The sequence below is a fragment of the Girardinichthys multiradiatus genome, chromosome 19 (assembly GCF_021462225.1).
Source record: "Girardinichthys multiradiatus isolate DD_20200921_A chromosome 19, DD_fGirMul_XY1, whole genome shotgun sequence".
NCBI classification, from domain to species: domain Eukaryota; kingdom Metazoa; phylum Chordata; class Actinopteri; order Cyprinodontiformes; family Goodeidae; genus Girardinichthys; species Girardinichthys multiradiatus.
In genome coordinates this window covers 19411073-19434309 of record NC_061811.1, presented here as the reverse complement: position 1 = coordinate 19434309, position 23237 = coordinate 19411073, and the positions used below count along the sequence as shown (strand labels likewise).

General features: G+C 38.6%; 1 protein-coding gene across 1 annotated transcript in view; it reads right to left on the bottom strand.

Moving 5' to 3' along the window:
* Nucleotides 1-23237, bottom strand: part of LOC124855355 (peroxidasin) — a 77538-nt gene that overhangs the window by 24642 nt on the left and 29659 nt on the right. The window contains exons 4-11 of the mRNA XM_047345137.1: nucleotides 19272-19343; nucleotides 15230-15301; nucleotides 14498-14569; nucleotides 11574-11743; nucleotides 5409-5526; nucleotides 4836-5005; nucleotides 3475-3747; nucleotides 2779-3054 (exon numbers count right to left, since the gene is read on the bottom strand). Of these exons, the coding sequence (XP_047201093.1) occupies nucleotides 2779-3054; nucleotides 3475-3747; nucleotides 4836-5005; nucleotides 5409-5526; nucleotides 11574-11743; nucleotides 14498-14569; nucleotides 15230-15301; nucleotides 19272-19343 (1223 nt within the window). The remainder of the gene's footprint in view (nucleotides 1-2778; nucleotides 3055-3474; nucleotides 3748-4835; nucleotides 5006-5408; nucleotides 5527-11573; nucleotides 11744-14497; nucleotides 14570-15229; nucleotides 15302-19271; nucleotides 19344-23237) is intronic.

Here is a 23237-nt window from a genome sequence, read left to right as displayed (position 1 = left end):
TTAAATTCTTTGAGAAACATATAAAAAAGTGCGAAAGAGTGTGTACAAGGCAGCCAAGAATGCAGCCAAAAGTATCCAGAGTGATAACGTAATGTTTGGGAGATCTAATTCAGATGTCAATGTATAACACAATTCGTACCAAAAGTAATAACAGCTGCATCCATCTTAAAATCCATCTTAAATTAGAGATAGTAAAGTGAAGACTTATATGAAGATTTATCCATGAGGAGAAGAAAGTCCGGAGAAATGATCAAAGACTTAACAAAATGGCTCCCTTCAGAGTGATTTAAAAGTGTTCTGTGCCACGCCCAGTCTGCCACAATATTACAAAAACACTATTCACAAAAAGATAATAAAAATAAATTGGTCAAATTCAGATAGACCTGTTAATTTTTGGTCCACTTATGAGGAGGTATTGTGCATGTCTCACGTTTTTCTATATAATCGGTCAATGTTTTACCAGGGGGGTTTTAACTGCTTATAATGTAGCAGTTAAAACGTTATAACCAGGAAATGGTCTGTCAAGCCACCTAAACTCCATCAGCCTGTTTGCAGACAGTTTATCCCACAACGGCAACTGGCCTTAAAAGTCACTTCAAGCCAATGTTACACATGTGGTGATTGAAAGGGAATTTAAAGTACTCAGACGGCAGCTACTTTCAAAGTCTTTCTCCTTCATTTGGCTCATACAGATGTTGGGGCCATCCATTTGGTCGCACATTTTGACGCACAGCTCAACAGACGTCGCAGCTCTGACGTCACTGGAAGTATAAACCGGCTGAGATGCAGAGTCTTGGGGCCATTTCCGCCTGTCGCAGGACAGCGTATAGGATGCGCATTTCTGGAGAGACAAGAGCTTGCAGGCGAACCTTTGCTCCACAAGGCCATTCCTGGAAGAGCTTGAAAGCTGGAAATCTGTCTGACACGAGAAGATCAGAGGATTTATTTGCCGATCGAAGACCATGCCACAACCGGCGCAAGTAAAAAAAAAAAAACCTACAGAGGTTCTATTTCCAAGGAGATGAGTTTCCTCCTTGTGTATGCAGTCGACTAAAGGTTCTTCATCTTTTCCCCTCCTGGACGGATGAGAAGTTGCCGTTTTTCTTTAATTCGATCACGGACGCGTGATTCAACCCCCCCCCCCCCCCCTTTCTTTTTCTTCAGACCTGATCCCATCCTCAACCTGTGGAGAAAAGAAATCAACTTCAAAGTAATTTCGTTCTTTTCATAGTAAACCGGATGGGTGCATTTAGAGGTCTGGGCAGGATGAGGCAGTTAAGGTGATGTAGGGTCACCAGTAGTTAATCTAAGGTATTAACTTGTTGCATGCAATACTGATTGAATTATGTTATGCTGAGCTGTGTTTTGATTTGCTGCGGAACCGTGGTTAATGTTTGTCTGGCTGATCCCAAATCAGCCAGGAGTTAGAAGTTGGACTTTTAAAAGTTTTTCATTCAAGGCAGCTGCGGTCTGGGCCTCACCCGACCACTCTTTGTTCCAGTTTTATTGCTGAAAATTTTCCACTGGGTTCCTGCCTCAAGAGTTTTATGACCCTTTGTCAAGATTTGGGGCGTTCAGCTGATAGTGGCTAAAGGGGCGTGGCCCCACCGTTTCAACAGCTGATCGCTGCGATCGAGACATCAACACGACAGGAGGACTTCTTCCCATTTAACCCAAATTACACATTTTGTCCATAAACTGCTGGTTTGATCTTCATAGACACTAAATGCATATATAGATTTTTCTTTTATTATTATTGTTAGGTAGTCATTGTTATTCCCTTTGTGTAGAACGGTGCTTGTTAGTTAGGGGAAGGTTTTGGACCGGAATACTGGTATATCAGGATTATTTGGCTTAAATAAATCTTCATATATATAATTAAGAGAAGCGTCTGTGTTTATTTTGTGCAAGAGAGATTTATCTGTCAAAACAAGGTCGAAGTTTCCCCACCTTTGGTGAAGCGGTTGAATAAACAGTGACAGTTTGTGGTTTTGGTTAATAATTTGTAATTATTAATGAGCTTTGAGCCCTTAATCACAACACCAGAGGATATCTCTGATTTCTATTCATAAGTGATGATTTTTGGTTAAGAAATTCATATTTTTCTAATTATTATTTTAAATTATGATTCTTGATTAATATTAATTAATCAATAATCATATTCCCTACACAGACAAAAACCCATCTTGCTGCTACAGATAATTATTGTGGATAGACCTCCAGCATAAACATTTGAAAAGATCGGTTATTGACTTACTTAATAAAGTAAATCAACTTTAGGAAATGATTTGTAGCAGAGCTTCACTGCCTCCCTGCATAATATTCATCAGCAGATTTGTTGTACTAACAGAGGACAAACAATGAAAACAATTTTTCTTCCCTATTTTTCTCCTTTTAATTTCATAATTTATTTTCGATTGTATAAAAAATATTCTTTGTGATAAAGTACATTGGTCAGGGCAAACGGCAATTAGCAGCAAATGAGGAGAGCTGCACAATTACCAGCTTCCAAACACTCACTGCCTAACTCTCCTCCTGTCTGAAATGATAACACAGCAGGAGCCTCATTAACTAAAACAATGTGTCCTTTTGAAAGGTGTTCCACATCAGTGCACTCAGTCATGGAAGGCCACCGGTTTAGATGACCCTCAACAGGGCAGATAAAAAAGTTTGTAAGGGGTTTTGTAAGTTTACATGTGAAGGTTACAACCTTCACATTTCTTTCTATAACACTGAACATTATCATGTTTAGCCATCTGATTCCTTTAGTTCCCTTACCTCTCTGCTCAATGCTGAGCTGCACAGTCACACGGACTGTCCCTACTGGGCTCATCGCCTCGCACTCATACTGGCCCTCATCATGGGCAGCCACCTGAGTGACACGGAGGGTACCGGAAGGCAGCATTGTGTGATGTCGGTCAGAGGGCAGTAGATTACCACCTCGAGTCCACACAATCACTGGCTCTGGATAACCACTCGCCTCACAGGGGAAATCCACGGTGTGACCCTCCAGGACTGACTGGTCCTGTGGTGTGACAGTGAACTGAGGAGTCGCTGCTCAAACCAGGAGAAAAACAACAAAAACAAAAACATAACATTTTTGTGTAGATCACTAAAGCCAAAATTTTATAAAAGTTATTTTTTTTGCAGATGACACAAGTATGTTTTGCTTATGTAGGAGTAAATATCAGCCATTAGGGCAGGTTTATTTCATTCTTCTGCAGGTGTTTTGATTGCATTTAAAAAAGGTTCAGCTTAGGTTTTGTGAGATCAGTTGCTATTTTCATAATAATCATCTTTATTGGTCATTGCACATGTACATTACAACAAAATTTGTCCTCTGCATTTAACCCATCCCTTATAGGGAGCAGGATGACACAAGCCAAACACAACCTACAATCAAACAGAAACCTTTTAGGGTTTATTTATTACAACAAAATTACACTAATAGAAATACAAATGTAAAAGTTTTACCTTGAACAATGATGTGTGCTGTGGCATGTATGGTATCCACATTATTGGAAGCAAAGCATGTATACAGTCCTCCATCATCTCGAACAACATTCTGAATGTAAAGACCCCCGGATGGCGTAATGTTGATGCGAGCGTCGCTAGGCAACGGTGTGCGGTCACCTTTTGTCCAGGTGACTCTTGGCTGTGGCTGTCCAGTGGCGCTGCACTCTAGTGTTACACTCTCGCCAACCAGGACCTCAGTGTTCTGGGGTTGAATGACAAAATTTGGCCGGGCTGGAAGAACAAGAGAAGAGGGAGGGGAGAAGTTGGAGCAAGGTTTGAGATAACTTTACAAATGTAAATGCTCAGCCTGAAAATGTTCTCTTCTTTGCAGATGAGATAATTATATTTTGTAAGGATAAAGGTTTTTTTTTGTATGAAATAAATGTAAAAAATACTATAAAAATCAATCAATCAGTTTAAATAAAGCCAAACATAAGCTGAAGAAAGGATCAAGAATCAGACAGTTATAATTGTAATTTTCAGAATACTTTCCGAATAAAAATGAAATAAATGTGCTAACAAAGTGGCTTTGACTTTTCAAAAGTTCTGAAAAAATGGGTTGTAGCTCAGTTACAAAGATCGTTTGTGTGATCTCTAATATGCACTGCCTCAAAACTGAAAACATCTTGAACAATCCCAAGCTGTTTATAGCTGTTTGTCCAAAGAAAATGCAGTTGATCTTTGTCCATGTTTGGTTAGTGATTACTGTGGATTGAGGAAAATATGTTTGCAGCAAGGGATCTGTGGTTTACCATCACACAGAGACAGGAAGTGCACAATATCAGCTTTCAGAAACTCTTGATGGCCTCAGTTTCAACCAAAAACATGATATCAGATATGACCTTTTTGCTTCATATTTGTATTGTGGAACAGAAAGCTTCTTTAAACTAAAAAATACACAAGTTCACACTTCCCCATCTTTAGCCTTGAGACACAGTAAGAATAATTTAGATGTCATCTGAGTTGCTCGACTTACTTTGCACTCAATGCAGGGGAGAGAAGCACTTTTCATTAGGTTTTACAATCTTCAATATAGAATGTTAACTTTCTGCAGATAAAAACAACTTATTCTGTAAGTTTTATATGAACAAAACAGTCAGGTTACCAACAAAACTGAGAGTAACCATGCCAACATTAGCCTGATCTTCCAACATGAACTCATGTCCCTGAAGTCTACTCTAGTTTGTAAAAGGTAATTATCCCTAACAGAAAATGAGCCTCCATTCAGCCTTTACTGTAAAAGTTAAAATGCCCCAGATTTCTCAGTGACAAACTGCATACCACCATGTTTAGCTGGTAGGGAAAGAAAAGTAGCTCACAAGGGGCTCCAAAGTATCGAAGAGTGACCTCTGAAGTCTTGACTTCCCCAGCTACGTTTTTAGCCATGCACTGGTAAACCCCCTCATCAGTTTCTCTGGTGTCTTGAATCATCAGTGTCCCATCTTCCAGCAGGTTCAGACGACTGTCATCCCGCATATTTAAAGCATTACTGCAACAAAACAACAAACATGCAAATTTAATTTACTGAAAATTGATGGATGGTTGTGCTGGCTACAGCTTGTCCTTCCGTGTCCTTCAGAAAATGTTTATATTTTAAGGTTTTTACAGGTCTTTTCAATTGAACAAAATATAAAACCCATTTCTGAGGGTAAAAAAGACATAAAAAAATGGCTATGGTAAACACAACATGCACCATGTGTCAATTAGGAAGGTTTGTGAAAACATCTCAAAACCCCAGTAATGCATAGAAAATGCATAACCTACTAGAAACTAGAGGGTGTATATTTTATTTTAACTATGAAGATAAAAAAAATAATATCAGTGTTAAAAACCAGCATTACATTTTGTATCAGTTCTTTTAATTCAGTCTTTTAAGTTTAGATAGCTCTTACTTGTTCCGGAGCCATATAATCTGCGGTTTGGGGTTGCCCTCAGCCCTACAGGTGAAGTAAACCGTATTTCCTGATGTAACATCAATATCCCGGGGCTCTGAGGTGATCCTTGGTACCTCTGGAATGAGAAAATTAGATGAATGAATGATAATTATACTAATATATATTTAGTACCAGCTTTTATGTTAAAAACTTATAGAAAATATCAGTTCTTTTACCAGATCTAAACATTTGCTGAAAGAAACATGAAATTACATATTACATTGCATTTCCAATTTTGCTTCAATTCATTAAGGCTGACAGAGATTCATTTCAGAGACAGAGACGTGTTTTAATATAACCTAGACTTTAGCTGGGCCATTACAACACCTTGATTCTTGACTTTTTCAGCCATTCTGTTTGGATTTTTTGTTGCATTTGGGATTATTGTCCTGTTTCTGGCCTGGAATGCGACACGCCTCATCTTTCAGATGGCATAACACTTACACTACATAGTTATAAGTTCAGGGTTGACTTATGCCCTTTTTCCACAGGCTCTACTTAGGCCAGCTCCACTCTACACAGACATTTTTCGCAAGCATTTCCATTTCTATTTTTTCTGGCCTACTACTTGCATTTTTCAAACCAACTCAGTAGCAGGTACAATCGGGCCAAAGTAAGGACTTGATATGACTTGAACAGACTATTGTTCACAGATTGGTCATGGGAAGAGGAAAAGGTTTTTTGCAAGGTAGTGCACAGATAAGTTAATAAAACTCAAGAGAAACTTCAATTATATTAAAGACAACAGTAGCCGGAACAGTTCAAACTGAAATATAACTTTACCATTTACAAATCATATACCACGCCTAAAGGCTGAAATAAAAGAAAAGCAATACCATGTCAGCTTCCCAAATAACATGCAGGTGGCGCGTGCTGTATTCAATAACAATCTAAGTCAGCTGATCACATATAACATCAGCTGTTCAGACGCACATACATTTACCCCAAAACACACAAAACAATACCACCATGAAACAGCGGGTTTGGTTTGGAAACATTTTGACAGTCTTTAACTGAACCAGCGGGTGCAGGAGGAAGGAGCAGGCAGAAAGCAGCTGAAAGTAATGGCAACGCAACAGGTTCTGTGCCGAGTAGGGTGAGACCAGGAAGAGCAGAGAAGAGCGGCACTGGAATCTTCAATGGAAAAGGAGCATTAATGACTGCAACTTGCAAAGGTCTTGTGGCTCCCAAACAAAACATAAAATTGGCATGGGGATGTTTGTGCTAATATGCTGTGTTGGGTTTCTCCAAACATGACAGTACGTTACAGCCAAACAACTCTACATTGGACAGTGACCCCTCAGCTGAATTTATGGGGAAGTCCACTTCTGTCTTCAATGCTTTCGAAGAATAATTTCTCACTGCTGAATGACAAACTCAAAAAAGTTTGGAAACTGCCTTATTACCAATCCTAGACTGATGGGCAGGAACAACTACTTCTCCAAGATCATAGCTGGCATTGTGTCATTAGGAGATAATAAACCATGTATTAGTTTCTGTAACAACAGAGTTATACTTATTTTTTTTTTTACAATGACTGTATCAAAATAAAGTCTCTATCAAACCATGTTGGGAAGAAGCACGAAACATATTCAGAGACCAAATTCCCAAATTTTCCTTCAGGATGTTGTTTTGGAGAAAATCATATTTACCAAAGAAGGAGATCGATGATCAATTACTCAATCAGCTTTATTAATTTAGCCTTATAGGGGAGACAGTTTACAGCATACAGCCTGCCCCATTCTAGGAAGAGCAGAGGTGAGAATTGAATTAATTCTCACCCAGACGTCTCGGCTCCTCTGTATAAAAATTTTCTTTTTATCCTGCATTTTACAGCGGGGGTTCCACCAGGAGGGAGCAGGAAGTTGCAGGAGGTTGGAGGAGAGGAGAGCGAAAACTTTTGTTGGGCCAGACAGAGCGTTGGCTCATAAGTCAAAAGGCACTTTCTAAATTTTCCATCACAAAGTATTTCCTGGACTCAGTGGTCATCTGGACTAATGTTTACCACAATCATGTGAAATCTAAGATGCTCAGAAGCAACAAGGGATATTCAACCTCCCACTCTCACAGTGACTGCTCACCAACATATGTCAGAAGCATCTGACACGGGACGACGATTGTTTTGCATCCACCAGTAGGTCAATAAATGTAAACCCTTGAACACTTTAACTCAAAGGGGATGACAAGTTTGACTGCAGCTCCTACTGACAGTATACCACCCTGTTACAGGGACAGAGGAGGAACAAGAAGAAAAAGACAGATGGAGGGAGGTGCACAATGACTTTCACAGTGTTCAAAGGAAGACATTCTTTCCCTGGATGAGAGGGAATAGGATGGTTACACTAGGCAGGAGTGGGCAAGTCACAGCCATTAAACTTAGCTGCTAAGATTACACTGTGGTTAAATTACAGCTGCCTAGTTCAGACTGAAGGATTTAGTGGGGGCTGGAGAAAATACAGGGTTACAAAAAATGGATTTAGTGCAATGAAAGCTAGCTGCCAATCCTGGAGCCCACATCTAATCAGACAGAGTAATCTGTGTTTCTTTTGCACTTTTACTGCAAAGAAGTATGAATAAACGTATTTATTGCTGAGCCCATGAATGATATTCAATTCCCAATGAGTTTATAAAAGAATACATCTTTGCATTTTACATTTTAAGAGCAGCTTTACACATGTAGCTTCTTTTTAAGAAGCTACATATGTAATTTATATTAACTGCTGAAGAATAGGTTTGGGTCATTTACCAGTATCAAGGTTCTTTTACAGAAATGCTAGTGCCAGTGACTAGAGTTTTCTCAGGATTTTCAGAGCATATAGTAACATAATGCTGCCCTTGCCCCATCTGTTGCTGTGCACTTCTGGTCAGCCATCTGAAAGAAACCTCATACACTTTGTTCTCACCTTGAAAACAAACAAATTAGCGTGGAGCAGGTAACCCAACTAAATAAGCAGTTAATAGCTTGTTAATACCAGTGTCGACTCAATAAAGAACAGAATAGCAAAAAGCTATAATATTCTCCTCTAAAAGCACTTGAAAACTACTAAATGTTGTGAGTTTTGATTCCTTCGTTTGATTAAGTGTGGGAATTAAAATAATACAGAAACCAAATGATATAGATAATAATATTATTAATATAGCAGTATCAATAATTAGTCATTTTCTGTCTTAAATAGAAGCAGTAAGATAATGTTATACCTTTTTTTTTAAACATATTTAAGTAAATACTTTGTAACTATCCAACTCAAATTCCAATTCTTTTCAGACCTTTAACATCACAACACTTGATTACATTTATAAGTGGAGGAAATAAAACACTTGACCTATTGTAGACAGCATATGAAGGCCTTACATTCAAATTATGCAAACATATCCAGTTTTTCAGCTGTTTTATAAAATTTTGCTGCCCAGATTACAGAACAACCAGGGCAAAGTTGACGTCTGTCACTGGTACAAATGCAGAAGTCACTACAGGTCCTTCTCAAAATATTAGCATATTGTGATAAAGTTCATTATTTTCCATAATGTCATGATGAAAATTTAACATTCATATATTTTAGATTTATTGCACACTAACTGAAATATTTCAGGTCTTTTATTGTCTTAATACAGATGATTTTGGCATACAGCTCATGAAAACCCAAAATTCCTATCTCACAAAATTAGCATATTTCATCCAACCAATAAAATAAAAGTGTTTTTAATACAAAAAACGTCAACCTTCAAATAATCATGTACAGTTATGCACTCAATATTTGGTCGGGAATCCTTTGGCAGAAATGACTGCTTCAATGTGGCGTGGCATGGAGGCAATCAGCCTGTTGCACTGCTGAGGTCTTATGGAGGCCCAGGATGCTTTGATAGCGGCCTTTAGCTCATCCAGAGTGTTGGGTCTTGAGTCTCTCAACGTTCTCTTCACAATATCCCACAGATTCTCTATGGGGTTCAGGTCAGGAGAGTTGGCAGGCCAATTGAGCACAGTGATACCATGGTCAGTAAACCATTTACCAGTGGTTTTGGCACTGTGAGCAGGTGCCAGGTTGTGCTGAAAAATGAAATCTTCATCTCCATAAAGCTTTTCAGCAGATGGAAGCATGAAGTGCTCCAAAATCTCCTGATAGCTAGCTGCATTGACCCTGCCCTTGATAAAAGACAGTGGACCAACACCAGCAGCTGACACGGCACCCCAGACCATCACTGACTGTGGGTACTTGACACTGGACTTCTGGCATTTTGGCATTTCCTTCTTCCCAGTCTTCCTCCAGATTGTGGCACCTTGATTTCCGAATGACATGGAGAATTTGCTTTCATCCGAAAAAAGTACTTTGGACCACTGAGCAACAGTCCAGTGCTGCTTCTCTGTAGCCCAGGTCAGGCGCTTCTGCCACTGTTTCTGGTTCAAAAGTGGCTTGACCTGGGAAATGCGGCACCTGTAGCCCATTTCCTGCACACACCTGTGCACGGTAGCTCTGGATGTTTCTACTCCAGACTCAGTCCACTGCTTCCGCAGGTCCCCCAAGGTCTGGAATCGGCCCTTCTCCACAATCTTCCTCAGTGTCCGGTCACCTCTTCTCGTTGTGCAGCGTTTTCTGCCACACTTTTTCTTTCCCACAGACTTCCCACTGAGGTGCCTTGATACAGCACTCTGGGAACAGCCTATTCGTTCAAAAATGTCTTTCTGTGTCTTACCCTCTTGCTTGAGGGTGTCAATAGTGGCCTTCTGGACAGCAGTCAGGTCGGCAGTCTTACCCATGATTGGGTTTTTGAGTGATGAACCAGGCTGGGAGTTTTAAAGGCCTCAGGAATCTTTTGCAGGTGTTTAGAGTTAACTCGTTGATTCAGATGATTAGGTTCATAGCTCGTTTAGAGACCCTTTTAATGATATGCTAATTTTGTGAGATAGGAATTTTGGGTTTTCATGAGCTGTATGCCAAAATCATCCGTATTAAGACAATAAAAGACCTGAAATATTTCAGTTAGTGTGCAATGAATCTAAAATATATGAATGTTAAATTTTCATCATGACATTATGGAAAATAACGAACTTTATCACAATATGCTAATATTTTGAGAAGGACCTGTATATCAAGGGTTTCTACACACTTTCCAATTTAAAATCACACACTTCTCCCCACTTCAATTTCTTAAATATTTTATTCGCTTTTATTTTGTATATTTTCCTATTCATAATTTTTTTTCCTCAATTATCTAGAAACTTAAAAATGATAAACACACAGTCAATGCTGTTGCAAGCTTTTCAAGACTTAGTAGGAAATCCACATTTAATTTAATAGTTCACCTGTAAACATCCCTTCTACTTCATTTATACAATAAGATAAACTATTCCGTTCTCTCACTGATAAAGTGAACAACTGCCTGTGGTCGCAGTGACCACAGAGTAACCTTATCTCCAACTAGGTATGGTTTTTCAGAAGCAAAACAAAGATACACCTGACTGCACATCTACAGAGTCTGCATGGATTATGCAGGATGATAGAACACCTGTATTGTTAGTCGGAAGGGAAAGCTGAACTATTGTCTGTGTGTATTAACAATGACTTAATTTGTAAACACAAAAAAAAAAATTCAAAAAACGAAAACACATACAAATTTAAATGAAACCTTTTGTGAAGAGCTGGATTAGCATGGACCCAATAAACAGCTGTAAAAAAACAGTATATGGCCGCAGAAAGCACCAATGCGTGCCTATATTGTAAATATTTTCTGCTGTGTATACACCTCTGTTCACATAATTTCATTTCCAATATGGGTTTTTTTTCTTCTAAGTTTTAAAAGTTAAACAAATATAAAACCCTCACGGATTTCTTCATACTGTTTATAATTTTCCATTTACCTCATATTCATTCATTGCTTTGTGTTGGTCTATCAGATACAGTCCTCCAAAAATACATCTTGTGGTTGTAACGTAATTAAATGTTACAAAGTTCACATAGTATCAACACTTATGTAAGGCGCTGTAAAATTCTGCAATTATGCCATTGAGGTGATAATGCTATAAAGGGCTGATAAAAGCTGGTCTGATGAAATAACATTAAGACAACAAAAATATCTAAATAAACTTTCAACATAAGCATTTTTTTTCTGTTGTTTATCTGTCTGTACCGCAGTTGAGCTCCTCAGCAGTGAGCGTTGCCACCGATCGGCCCTGAAGTCGGCTTGGATGGTCGCAGGTGGCGGCGGCCTGGGCGTTCCCCGACTCGGCGTACTGCTTCAGCAGGTCGGCCAGCCACAGCAGCTCGCAGTCGCAGCTCAGCGCGTTGGAGTCCAGCCGCCTGCACATGTGGACACAAGCAAAGAGCAATTCAGGAGACGAATGGGACTCTGGAAGCATCACTGACAAATTTGGATTCACCTCTTTATATGAATCAGAAATATGTTATATAGGTACATTTAAAACCACATAAAACATATTTAGAAAATACAATAGTTGGAATAAAATCTTTAATTTTGCTTGTTTTTTGTGTGATCTGTCCTGGCAGTTTGGACAAACAGTATGGTGGGTCCGGTTGCCTTGCAGTGTCCAAGTCAGATTTGATCTTGCATAATGAGAGGTTACTCTTGTTGAATAACTGACTACCTGGTTCAGGCAGGAAATTGGACCGGCCAGAACAATTACAAAGAAACTAATAAGACTAACATGGGAAAAAACAGAGAAACCACAGCAACGTTCCCATCAATTTGTGTTGAAAATAAATATAAATACAGGCTAAATGATCCATAGATGTTAAAATTTCTATAAATTTGATTTAAAAATTATATTTTTTTGACCTTTATTAGCACTGTAAGTATAGGTCTGTTTTAGCCAAGATTAATGAAAATAAAAAAGGAAAAGAAGTGGAATAAGCTGGTCATGAACAAGGTACATTACTAACATAGCACACTTACCAGGTAAGCTATTTGCCACCACTAAAGGGCATATCCAAATAATCTATAAAACCAGGATGTTTTGTGTATACCAGTCATAGTTGTAATGATGTTCCTGGAGAATTTATGACTTAAGAAAAAACTAATTAAACACTATTAAACTAATTACAATCCATTAATCATAAGATAAAAAATCACTGGATCATTGAACAGAAAAGGTACAACTAAATTAAAGTGTATCTCCAAATTATGCTCACATTCACACAGTTCATATACATGCACACATGCTCACACACCAGAATATTTATGCATGGTAAAAACTAAATAAATGTGCATTGAAATGTTTAACACAAGAAAAAAACTCCCTTTACAAAGTGTACAGGTTACAAGTATAGATGAAATTGTAGCAATTACTGAGATGTTAAGACAGTATGAAAATATGTTGTCATACATATCACTATTTACTTAATTGTAGCTATAGAATAAACAAAAAGTGTTTTCTGCATTTTTTTCATGACTGAAAAACAGATCAAGTCTATTCATGAAACCCTGTCTATTTTGGATTATGCTTTTGGCATTTTAAAGTGATTTACAAACTTTTTCCAAGGTCCTCTAAGGGGAAATAAGTTTTACAACAAGCGGTAGGACATTGAGTTAGCATAAACGACATTCAAAACATACACACTTTATGTACATTGTAGACCTTATGATTTTTGAAGTCTGAATTTGGACGACTGTTAGAACAGGCAGTTTAGCTTGGTTTAAACCTAAACCAAATATATATGCCTAAATCAGGGTTGTGCATCTAATTAATATTGGCTGAGGTCTAAAAAAGCCTATGAGTATCTTCAGGTCTGTTATTGAATGGGATGCCAAACAAAATGACACACTACTACTGCACCCATAACCAGTCAGTTTTTCTAAACAGCACACAATCTAAAACATGAGAGTGGAAACCTTTTTGCCTAGTAAAAGAAAATCCGCTCATTTGGTTAAATACTGGTTTGGTTTTGCAGGTACAGAAAGAATAACAACATGTGTGGCCAAGAACACCTTTAAATATGGCCTGAACGGTTCTAATTTCAATGCATTCACACCTGCACCTCAGGGCTGTCATCCTGCCATCAGATTAGCCATGCAACAGCAGTGTTGGACACGCTCCTTTATGTGCACCACGTTTGTGTGTAAACAGTGGGGCCCACCAGAACAAGACTGGAACAGCTTGTTCTTCACTGTGAGAACTGGTCTCACAGCTTGTACTCCTCCTCTGGTTCAGCTTTACTACAATATGTCGTCTAAAAAGGTATTGATGAACAAAAGGCATGAAAACAGTGAATGACAAGACATATGGAATTATGTAGCAAACACAAAATTTTAAAAGAACTTTAAATATGTTTTATATTTTTGATTCCTTAAAGTAGCCGCCCTTTGCTATGATGACTTAACCTCTGGCCGTCTCTCAATGAACCTCTGGGAAGTTCTTTCAAGACTCTTTGGAAAACTATTTCAGGTGACCACCTCATGAAGCTCATGGAGAGAATACCAAGAGATCAAAGCAGTCATCAAAGCAAAGGGTGGCAATTTTGAAGAATCTAAATTATAAAAATATTTAGTTATTTCACACATTTTGTTTACTACATAATTTCATCTGTGTTCATTCATAGTTGTGTTGCCTTTAGTGAGACTATCATTTAAATGGTCATGAAAATAAAGAGAGCCATTAAGTGAGAAAGTGTATCTAAAACGTTTGACTGGTATGTAGGTTGCTCGCTTTACTTCTGCGCCCTTAATCATCTTTGACAGTTTAATATTGTTTATATGCTCCAATATGAAAAGCAATAACAGGGCAAAGTCAGTGAGACTTAACTTGGCTTTTCAGTCTCTCTTTTTAAACTAAATCTAAACATCAGAAGTAAATTTATGAGAAGGAAAAGAAGGGAAAAAATACTTAAAGGCAAACTGCTGATTTATCTTCAGAAGATAAACCTCAAAGCCACGAAGAAAACTTAGTGTCAGAACCAAAGAATTCAATATTTCAGAGGAATATACAAGCTGGTTTCATTTTAGCAATCCACTTTTCATACCCTGGCTGTAAATATTCTTGGCAATATTCACTGTCAGAAATGTATGACCGATTTATATTGAGATTTCTTTCTACTTACAATCTTTTCATGGCCTGAAGTTGAACAAATGTTCCTGGGATGAGCTGCGTAATTCTGTTGTTGTGCAAAAACCTGACCGGGAGACAGAAAACAGGAAAAATAAACAACTGACCAACAAAAAAAAAAATTGGGATGTTGATATGATATCATCTCTCATTTTTAAAACAGGTCAACTTATATGATTATCTTCCCAGGTAATGCCATCATAGTTCAGCTACACAACTGTTGACACATCAAAGCATTTTCCTGTTTATGTAAGGCTTTTACATCAATTGTTTTTACACAGTTCTTTATCTTTCCTTTCAGGAAACTGATTCAAAGATGTTCCTTTCCACTGCTTTGACTGTGTCCATGGAAATCTTCCCCAACAACAGCTAAACTATGCACCTGGGAATTCCTTCCATCCCCTTTTCCTTGTTTTTTTTCTACTTGCAGGTGTTCCATCTGTGCACACACTCAAGGCTGCAAGTGCAAATACACCCGGCTCAGACAATAAAAACAAGAATCTGACTGATCGTTAAGTCATTTGCGGAGACACAAGGCGGAGGAAGCTTTATAAAAACATGCTAATAATTGCCTGTCTAGCTAAATAAAGAAACAAAATCTTATGAACCTAGTGGCATGTGGTTCATCGAACAGTTTATTGATTTACAGGAGCAGATTTCTTATATTGTGTGTGAACCAAACCCATTTTATTAATTTTGGCTAAAAGGTAGGACAAAGTGCACCTACAGTCGTTCCAACTTCGGCAAATGGGTGAAGGATTCTGGTTCCAAAGACTCAATGTTGTTGAAGTGCAGGTACCTGAAACAGAACAGAATATACGAATGTAGGCATTTCAAAGTGAAACCTGATTATAAAAATGTTATATTCCCATATGAAATGGAACGGGTGGAGGCAGAGGTGGAGGTTTGTGGACAGGCTGAGGATTGGACAATAGTGCGTCAGAAAAAACAAGACCTGTAAGCCAGGGCAGACTGGGAGAATCTATATTTAGGAATTGAGGACACATTCAGGTTCTTTCCATTAGGATTTCTGCATTCCTGCATTTTTCAATAATGGGGGTATCATTAACATAGCGGTGCTCAGTACTTGTTGAATTTTCTAAGTTTTTCTAATTTCAGTCGGTGCAGTTAGGCTGGGATGAGGATCAGCTCCTCCAAGTCCGAAGCCATGGTTCTCGACCGGAAAAGGGTGGCTTGTCCTCTTCAGGTTGGAAGGGAGTTCCTGCCTCAAGTGGAGGAGTTTAAGTATCTCGGAGTCTTGTTCACGAGTGAGGGAAGAATGGAGCGGGAGATCGACAAATGGATCGTTGCGGCTGCCGCAGTAATGGGGGCGCTGTGCCGGTCCGTTGTGGTAAAGAGAGAGCTGAGCCGAAAAGCGAAGCTCTCGATTTACTGGTTGGTCTACGTTACTACCCTCACCTATGGCCATGAACTTTAGGTCATGACCGAAAGAACGAGATCCCGGATACAAGCGGCTGAAATGAGCTTCCTCCGTAGGGTGGCCGGGCACTCCCTTAGAGATAGGGTGAGGAGCTCGGCCATCTGGGAGAGGCTCGGAGTAGAGCCGCGCTCCTCCACATCGAGAGGAGCCAGTTGAGGTGGCTTGGGCATCTATACCGGATGCCTCCTGGACGCCTTCCTCGGGAGGTGTTCCAGGCACGTCCCATCGGGAGGAGGTGTCTGGGGAGAGGGACGTCTGGGCGTCTCTGCTGAGTCTACTGCCCCCGCGACCCGGTCCCGCATAAAGCGGAAGACGACAAGTACGAGTACGAGCACCAGCAAAAACGGAGCATTTTATTTCATATGATATAGAATCCAATTTGATCTAATTTAATTTAATCAGTCCAACGCATCCAATACAATCCCATAATAAAGTCAGACTCAGATCCAATAACATTTAGTCCTGATCTTGTCCAGATGTTTAGTTAAGGTGGAAATGTGTCAGAATGTACAGAGATAAGTGAAATATCATATTTTCTTTGTTTAAAGAACTACAACAATATACTAAAATTTGCATTTAATTTGCTATTTTTAGGTAGCTTTTGAAGACACAAATTATTAATGCAGAAAAAACTGATAGGTGGTTGGATGAAAATTGTAAATAAGTGTTCAGATTGGGATTGCCTTCACCTGAGAGTCAAAGCTGATGCAGCTGTAAAACAGGCACAGAGTCAGAGACAACAAAGAACCTTTTCTGTTTCATAGCGAGAGTTAAACAATGGTGAACATATTTTAGGCCCAAATAATTAGTCGCTATAAATCATGAAGTTTGGCTGTTACAGCCCAAAGCCACTGTCATTACTGAGAGTCATTCAGACATGAAACTTACAAACTTATGAATCCCAGGTGAAGGGATTAATCATCAACCACTGATTTGGGATTTTCCTCATTTAGAACAATGGCACAATAAGACTTTATGCCCGGGCATGTGTTTACATGTATTTACTGTGGTTTACAACTTGTCACCAACACACAAAGCATTTCCCTATTGGAGGGGAATTTAAAGCAGCTGCTTGGTCTGAATCAGACTCTGAAAAAACATTTTATTATGCAAGTCATTTGCTGGGGATTGACTTAAACAAAGGTACAGCGCATAATATCATCGTAATGAAGATATTAACTTAACCGCTTAAAACAATATATTTTGCATTATAGTGAGTTAAATTTGTGTGCCACTAATTAAAAATGATCCTTGTATTTTACTGCAAAAATAATTATATGGGGGTCAAAATTAATTCAGTCCTGCCTCTTATGCCTCAACATCAAGGGATCTCTAAAGTCTTTCCTACTTTGTAATGTTTCCACCCCTTTCTGAATAACTTAAAAGAGATTCATGTATTCAAGAAAGCAAAGCAACTAAAACTTTCAGGTGGTTGTTTTTGCATTTTAGGGCAAAATATTTAAAATGTTCAACAATCCTATTTTGTACTCATCACAGTTTTTGTTAAATTCTCAAAAATTCTCTATTGGGAATAGGAAAAAAACTGCAGGAAAGTTCACACCACTACATGCCCTCTGTTTGATCATCATGACTTTGCTGATTGTAGTTTTATATTGGTTTAGTGAAAAAAATGTACATAAAAGATGTTTCACTGAAGGCAGCATATTTTGCCCTAAAATGTCTGCTGGACTTTTCTGCATTGATGCTTCCATCACAGAAGCTAAAATGAGGTTTGCAGAGGGAACTGACACACCCCTCTAACATCACAGAGCCTTGTATTTGAATCAGGCTCTGTGATGTTAATCGATCAGGATGGTCGTTTTCACTTTGGTCCAAAAGGATGCAGCATCTGTCTTTTCTAGCAAACTTTAACATATCGAGCTCTCTGACCAAAATACATGTTTCAAATGTATGACAGTCTAACCCAAATGCTGCTAAACACATAACTGTTGACACTACCTCTGGAGGAGGTGAACCTGTGGCTCCTGCTTTAAATATCAAAATCAGAATTTATATTTATGAATGTCACCCTATAATATATGTTTAGCAAATGTTTCCAAAATAAGCCATTGTCCACTTGGTTCTGATCTTTGTTTTTCCTCTATTCTTTATTTTTTCTTTAGACCAGGGCGTTTTGTGTTGCGTTTTGGCCTACTTCATGTTGTCATGCAGTTTCTTTTTAAGTGATATCTTGGCTCTACTTGTCTGACAGTATTCAGGCCTGCATGTGGTGAATGCTATCCAAATGGATTCACATTTAATTCACGATTTAACAAAGGGTGGAGAGATGAAAGTTTCATACTGGGCCAAGTTGGTTAGGATAGTTTTTTTTTTCCATTAATAAATGAAATCACAATTCACAGTGTTCAAAGTGTCCATATGACAATAAATAAAAATCTCAAGTTCATACTGACTCCAAGCTAAATGAAAATTTAATCAAACATAAGAACTATTATGTCACTTCAAGCAATATTTCTGACATCCCATTTTCTCTGAGTTGAGGTTCTATAAAAGTTATTGATATATTTTTCTTTTACAGCAGGCATCAAACATTAGACAAGGGGTCTCTAACTCCCTGACGGCTGGTGTCCTGCAGATTTTAGATGGGCCCCTGGTCCAATACACTTCAATCAAATGGCTGAATAACGTCTTCAGCCTTTCATTCTGATTTGTTTAAGCAGAGACACACCTAAAAGTACCTGTTAGACTGGAGTTTGACACCCCTGCATTAGACAGACAAAATTGTGATTTTCGGGACTTAAGGGAAGCAGCTGAACTTTATCACACAAACGAAGAACATATTATGCAAGGTTTTTAAAAAATCACATACACACACAAGAATACAGTAAATTGGAGTAGAGGTGTGATTTGTTTTCTCAGTAAGAAGACAGAGGCAGGTCAAAGCTTTGCTCTATGGTAATTTTCTCTGCATCATAACACTGTAACACATTACATTTTAGAACTTCAACAGGGAAGGGGCAAAGCTGCAAACATCACCATGTCACTCATGCAGAGAGGGGTCAAAGGGGGTCACATCATGGCATACAAAGAACAGGTGCACAAATAGCATGCAAAGTGGCAACAAAAAAGGGGGAAAAGGGTCATCGTGTGTAGGAGCATGATGCCCATCTACAGCCTAAACAGTCAGGAACATGCTTTGATTGGTGCATCTTATGACTCATAAGCATGTCAGCTTTGCCAGGCTTTGGGATTCCTTTAAGGAGATCCTCTGGAGAAGGGTGGGAGATCAAGGTATTTACGAATGGGTAGAAAAAGGCAGAGCACTGCGAGCAAATAGAAAAGGTGAAAGAAGTATTCGGTCACTTACAGTTGCTCAAGAGAGACAAGGCCCTTAAACGCTTGTCTGTCAATTGATTGGATTTCATTCTTGTACAAATAGCTGAAAGGAGAGATAATCAGTGACATTAGTAAAACTCACACATCTTAATTTCCCCTGTTTATAGTGAAAAAGCATGTTTTCTTACTGTATATTATAAATACAACTAGATATGCCTAAAGTAATAAAATAGAGCAACTTTCACAATTATTTAAACTTATAATAATATGTAAAAAGCCTTAAAATAAATTAATCTTTCATTGCAGAAGCTAAATTTTTTTTTATTTTACTACTTTGATTTAAAAAAAACCTTAAAATAAGAAATAATTCTGTTTTTACAAACTCAACCACTCTACTCTTATTTGCCCCCTTGCTGTTAACACGTACTAATTTCATGCACTTCAACAAGGTCTCCAGATAATTTTTAAGAGAAACAGGCCCACAGCATCATAGATCCTCTGCTGTACTTAACAATCGTTATGAGCTGCTTTTCCCTATATTCATCCTTTGTTTCATGCCAGATCCGCTTAGAGCAGAGCTGTCCAACTCCAGCCCTTCAAAGCCACTGTCCTGCAACTTTTAAATCATCCCTGCTCTGACACCCTTGAACCAAATGGTTGAATTACACCCTCAGCATATCACCAAGTTCTGCAGAGGCCTGGTAAGGAGACATATATTACATTCAGATGTGTTGGACCAAGGTGCATATAAAAGTTGCAGGACAGTGGCTCTCAAGCACTATAGTTGGACAACTCTACTCCTTAGTCTTTTTTAGGGAATAGCTCAATCTTGGTCTCATGTGACCACAGCGTTAAAGTTTAAGTCCCAGATGTAGGACAGAAGACACGTAGAAAGCGTCAAATAGTAGCTATGGAACCATTTATGAACCATCTATGGGTAGTTTAGACTCTAAAATCCCTTAAACATATTTAGCGTGGCAAATTATCACTCCTTGCAACTTATAAAAAGCACCAAAAAATAAATTTGCTGTGCCTGTCCAGTGCATCCTAACAGACTTCTACAAAGTTGTCTAGACTAGGAGTTCTCAATGTCTAAGTTCAAATGTCCAAATCTAATTTCAAAATAATGTCATACGTCTGAAACAGCAAGTAAGGAGCAAATTCCAAATTAGCTTACAAACAAAATTAATTTGGACTTGTTTCAATTGTTTGTTTGTGACCCGAAATCAGTCTAATCGTTTTAAGCACCAGTGGCCTTTATTGAACAATAATTTGACAGGAAAGAGGGTGAAGACAGAAAAGGAAGACTTGCAGCAAATGTGCTAAAATCGAAAATTGAACCCATAACAACCGCATCAAGGACCAAAGCCTCTGCACATGGTGCGTCTGCTCTACCAACTGAGCCACCTAGCTCCCAAATCAGTCTGATGTTTGACAGTTAAGCAAAATGAACATTCTTTCTGAGAATTTTAAAATTAGACTTTATCAATTTAATTACTTCTTATGCCTCAACAAATAGACGGTTCTTCTTTACACACAAGAATAGAGAAACATGCCAACAATGACAGGAGAGCTGAAAACAAATAGATTTGACGGCAAATTTCCCTCTGATAGATATAGTTCAAACTGTGAAGTGATTGTTTTCAAATTATTATTCTTTAGGAAGATAAACTCTTCATTTTCACATTTTTAGATGATGTATTTTGTGAGATTAAAAAACAAACCCCTCAAACATGGATCCAAATGGCAAAACACGGCTGTAATTTATAACTTTTAAAGTTAAACTGTTACTTTTAAAGTATATCTATGAACAAAACAAAAATACTTATTGATTCTCTAATAAGAAGAACCCTCTGATGAAGAAACAAGCAGCCAACTCTTCCAATGTTTACCTCTGTTTGGTTTGTTTGTGGAGCTCACAATTAGGCTTTAACTACATCGTAGATGACATAGAGCAAGCTTAACTGCGCTCCACAGGAAGCGAAAAGGTTAGATAGGAAACAAAATCGAACCTCCAGCTTTTAAGCTCTGGCTAGCAGGAAGAGGTAACCAGACACCTACAACATAATCACAAAGGTTCCTGCAGGGGTACAGTCCTCAGATCAGCTGTGCTTTGACCAGGAGGGGCTCTCTAATTAAAGTGACTAAAACAGCTACAGGATTTAATTACAAACGTGGGGGAGGATTGTAAGGAATGTGTAGGCTTGTGTTTGGAGTCCACTGGGAAGGAAAAAAGAAAATCTGAATCACTCTTGTCTTCAGCCTCTTTTTGTTCCTCCCTGTTGTTAACTTGGACTCACAGATTGTTGGGAAACAGTAAATTCATCTAATTTCAGTTGTTGTAGGTCAAAGGTTCGCAGTGACTGCTAAGGAGCCAGAACTTAGATTTGAAGAAAATATTTGTTTTAACATTAATGTGTTTTTTTCACTTTTACGGTTGTTGTTTCTATAATGAAACAGATTTAGAAATCCATCCAGCCAATGTATGTATGTATTATGTATGTGTAACAATGAGCCATTGTTACATGTATATTTATATTTGTTAGTGAAAGACAACACAGTTAAACAACATCTTGGTGTGCAATTCAGTTTATTTTGGTTGTTTTGGGTGCAAAAAATTTGTTTGGGGTAAGGCTTCTTTAGCAGGCCTCATCTTGATTTTTCTGTAAAGGTAAATTGAATTATCTTTTCAAGATTTAAATGATTGTTAAATTTTAATTGCATAAAAGGAAAACATATGAAAGTTCAATTTGAGTACTTACCCCTGCCATTTCCCTTTCCCAGCAGGTGTGCACGGGCAAAACATTCCCCGGGGGCTTGTGCACATTTATTGGTTCTGGGATTGCACCATCAGGGAATGGGAAGGGAGTTTGGTTTCACATATATTTTCTATGTCAAGTTTGGAGTAATTATTGGGACTAAATTAAAATATTTTCTGTTTTGTCTTAATCTGTAATGTATTGTTTTATTAGCTGTTCATTTAATGTAAATATTCTTGTTTTGTTTATCCTTTTTGCAGTTGTGTATCCCTTGTAATGGTTTTTCCCAATTTAGTTCCACCTCTGTTTAAGTAGTATGTCTGTCACTGTCACTGGTTGTTGTTGTTGGTGTTGGAGTGGCTTGGTTACTTTGCTGCATCAAGAAAGGTTAAAGCAGTTTCAGCTGAATTCTTTCTGAGCCTCCTCTTTTTTTCAGCCGTTCTTGGGTCCCACCTCCAAGACTGCTAGTCCTCCTGACAAGCATGTGACTGTATGTACACTACCGGTCAAAAGTTTTAGAACGCAGTTCTCATTTAATGGTTTTATTTACATTGTAGTAGATTCTCAATGAAGGCATCAAAACAATGAATGAACACATATGCAGTTATGTAGCAAACCAAATATTGTAAAATAACAATTAATATGTTATATTTTAGATTCCTTAAAGTAGCCACCCTGTGCTGTGATGACTGAAATATTAACCTTTGACCATCTCTCAATGAACCTCTGGGAAGTTCTTTCAAGACTCTTTGGAAAACCATTTCAGGTGACCACCTCATGAAGCTCATGGAGAGAATGCCAAGAGAGCAAAGAAGTCATCAAGGCAAAGTGTGGCAAAGGGTGTGTGTGTGTGTGTGTGTGTGTGTGTGTGTGTGTGTGTGTGTGTGTGTGTATGAATGTATGTATGTACTCTGACAATTCACCTAGTTTAGCAGCGAGCAACCTTTATAATCCATCAATTTTGCCTCCCTAAGAAGATGCCACTTAAAGTACTCGTACTCGTCGTCTTCCGCTTTATCTGGGACCGGGCCGTGGGGGCAGCAGACTCAGCAGAGACGCCCGGACGTCCCTCTCCCCAGACACCTCCTCCAGCTCCTCTGGGGAGAGCCCAAGGCCTTCCCAGGCCAGCTGAGAGACATAGTCCCTCCAGCGTGTCCTGGGTCGTCCCCTGGGCCTCCTCCCGGTGGGACGTGCCTGGAACTACTCCCGAGGAAGGCGTCCAGGAGGCATCCGGTATA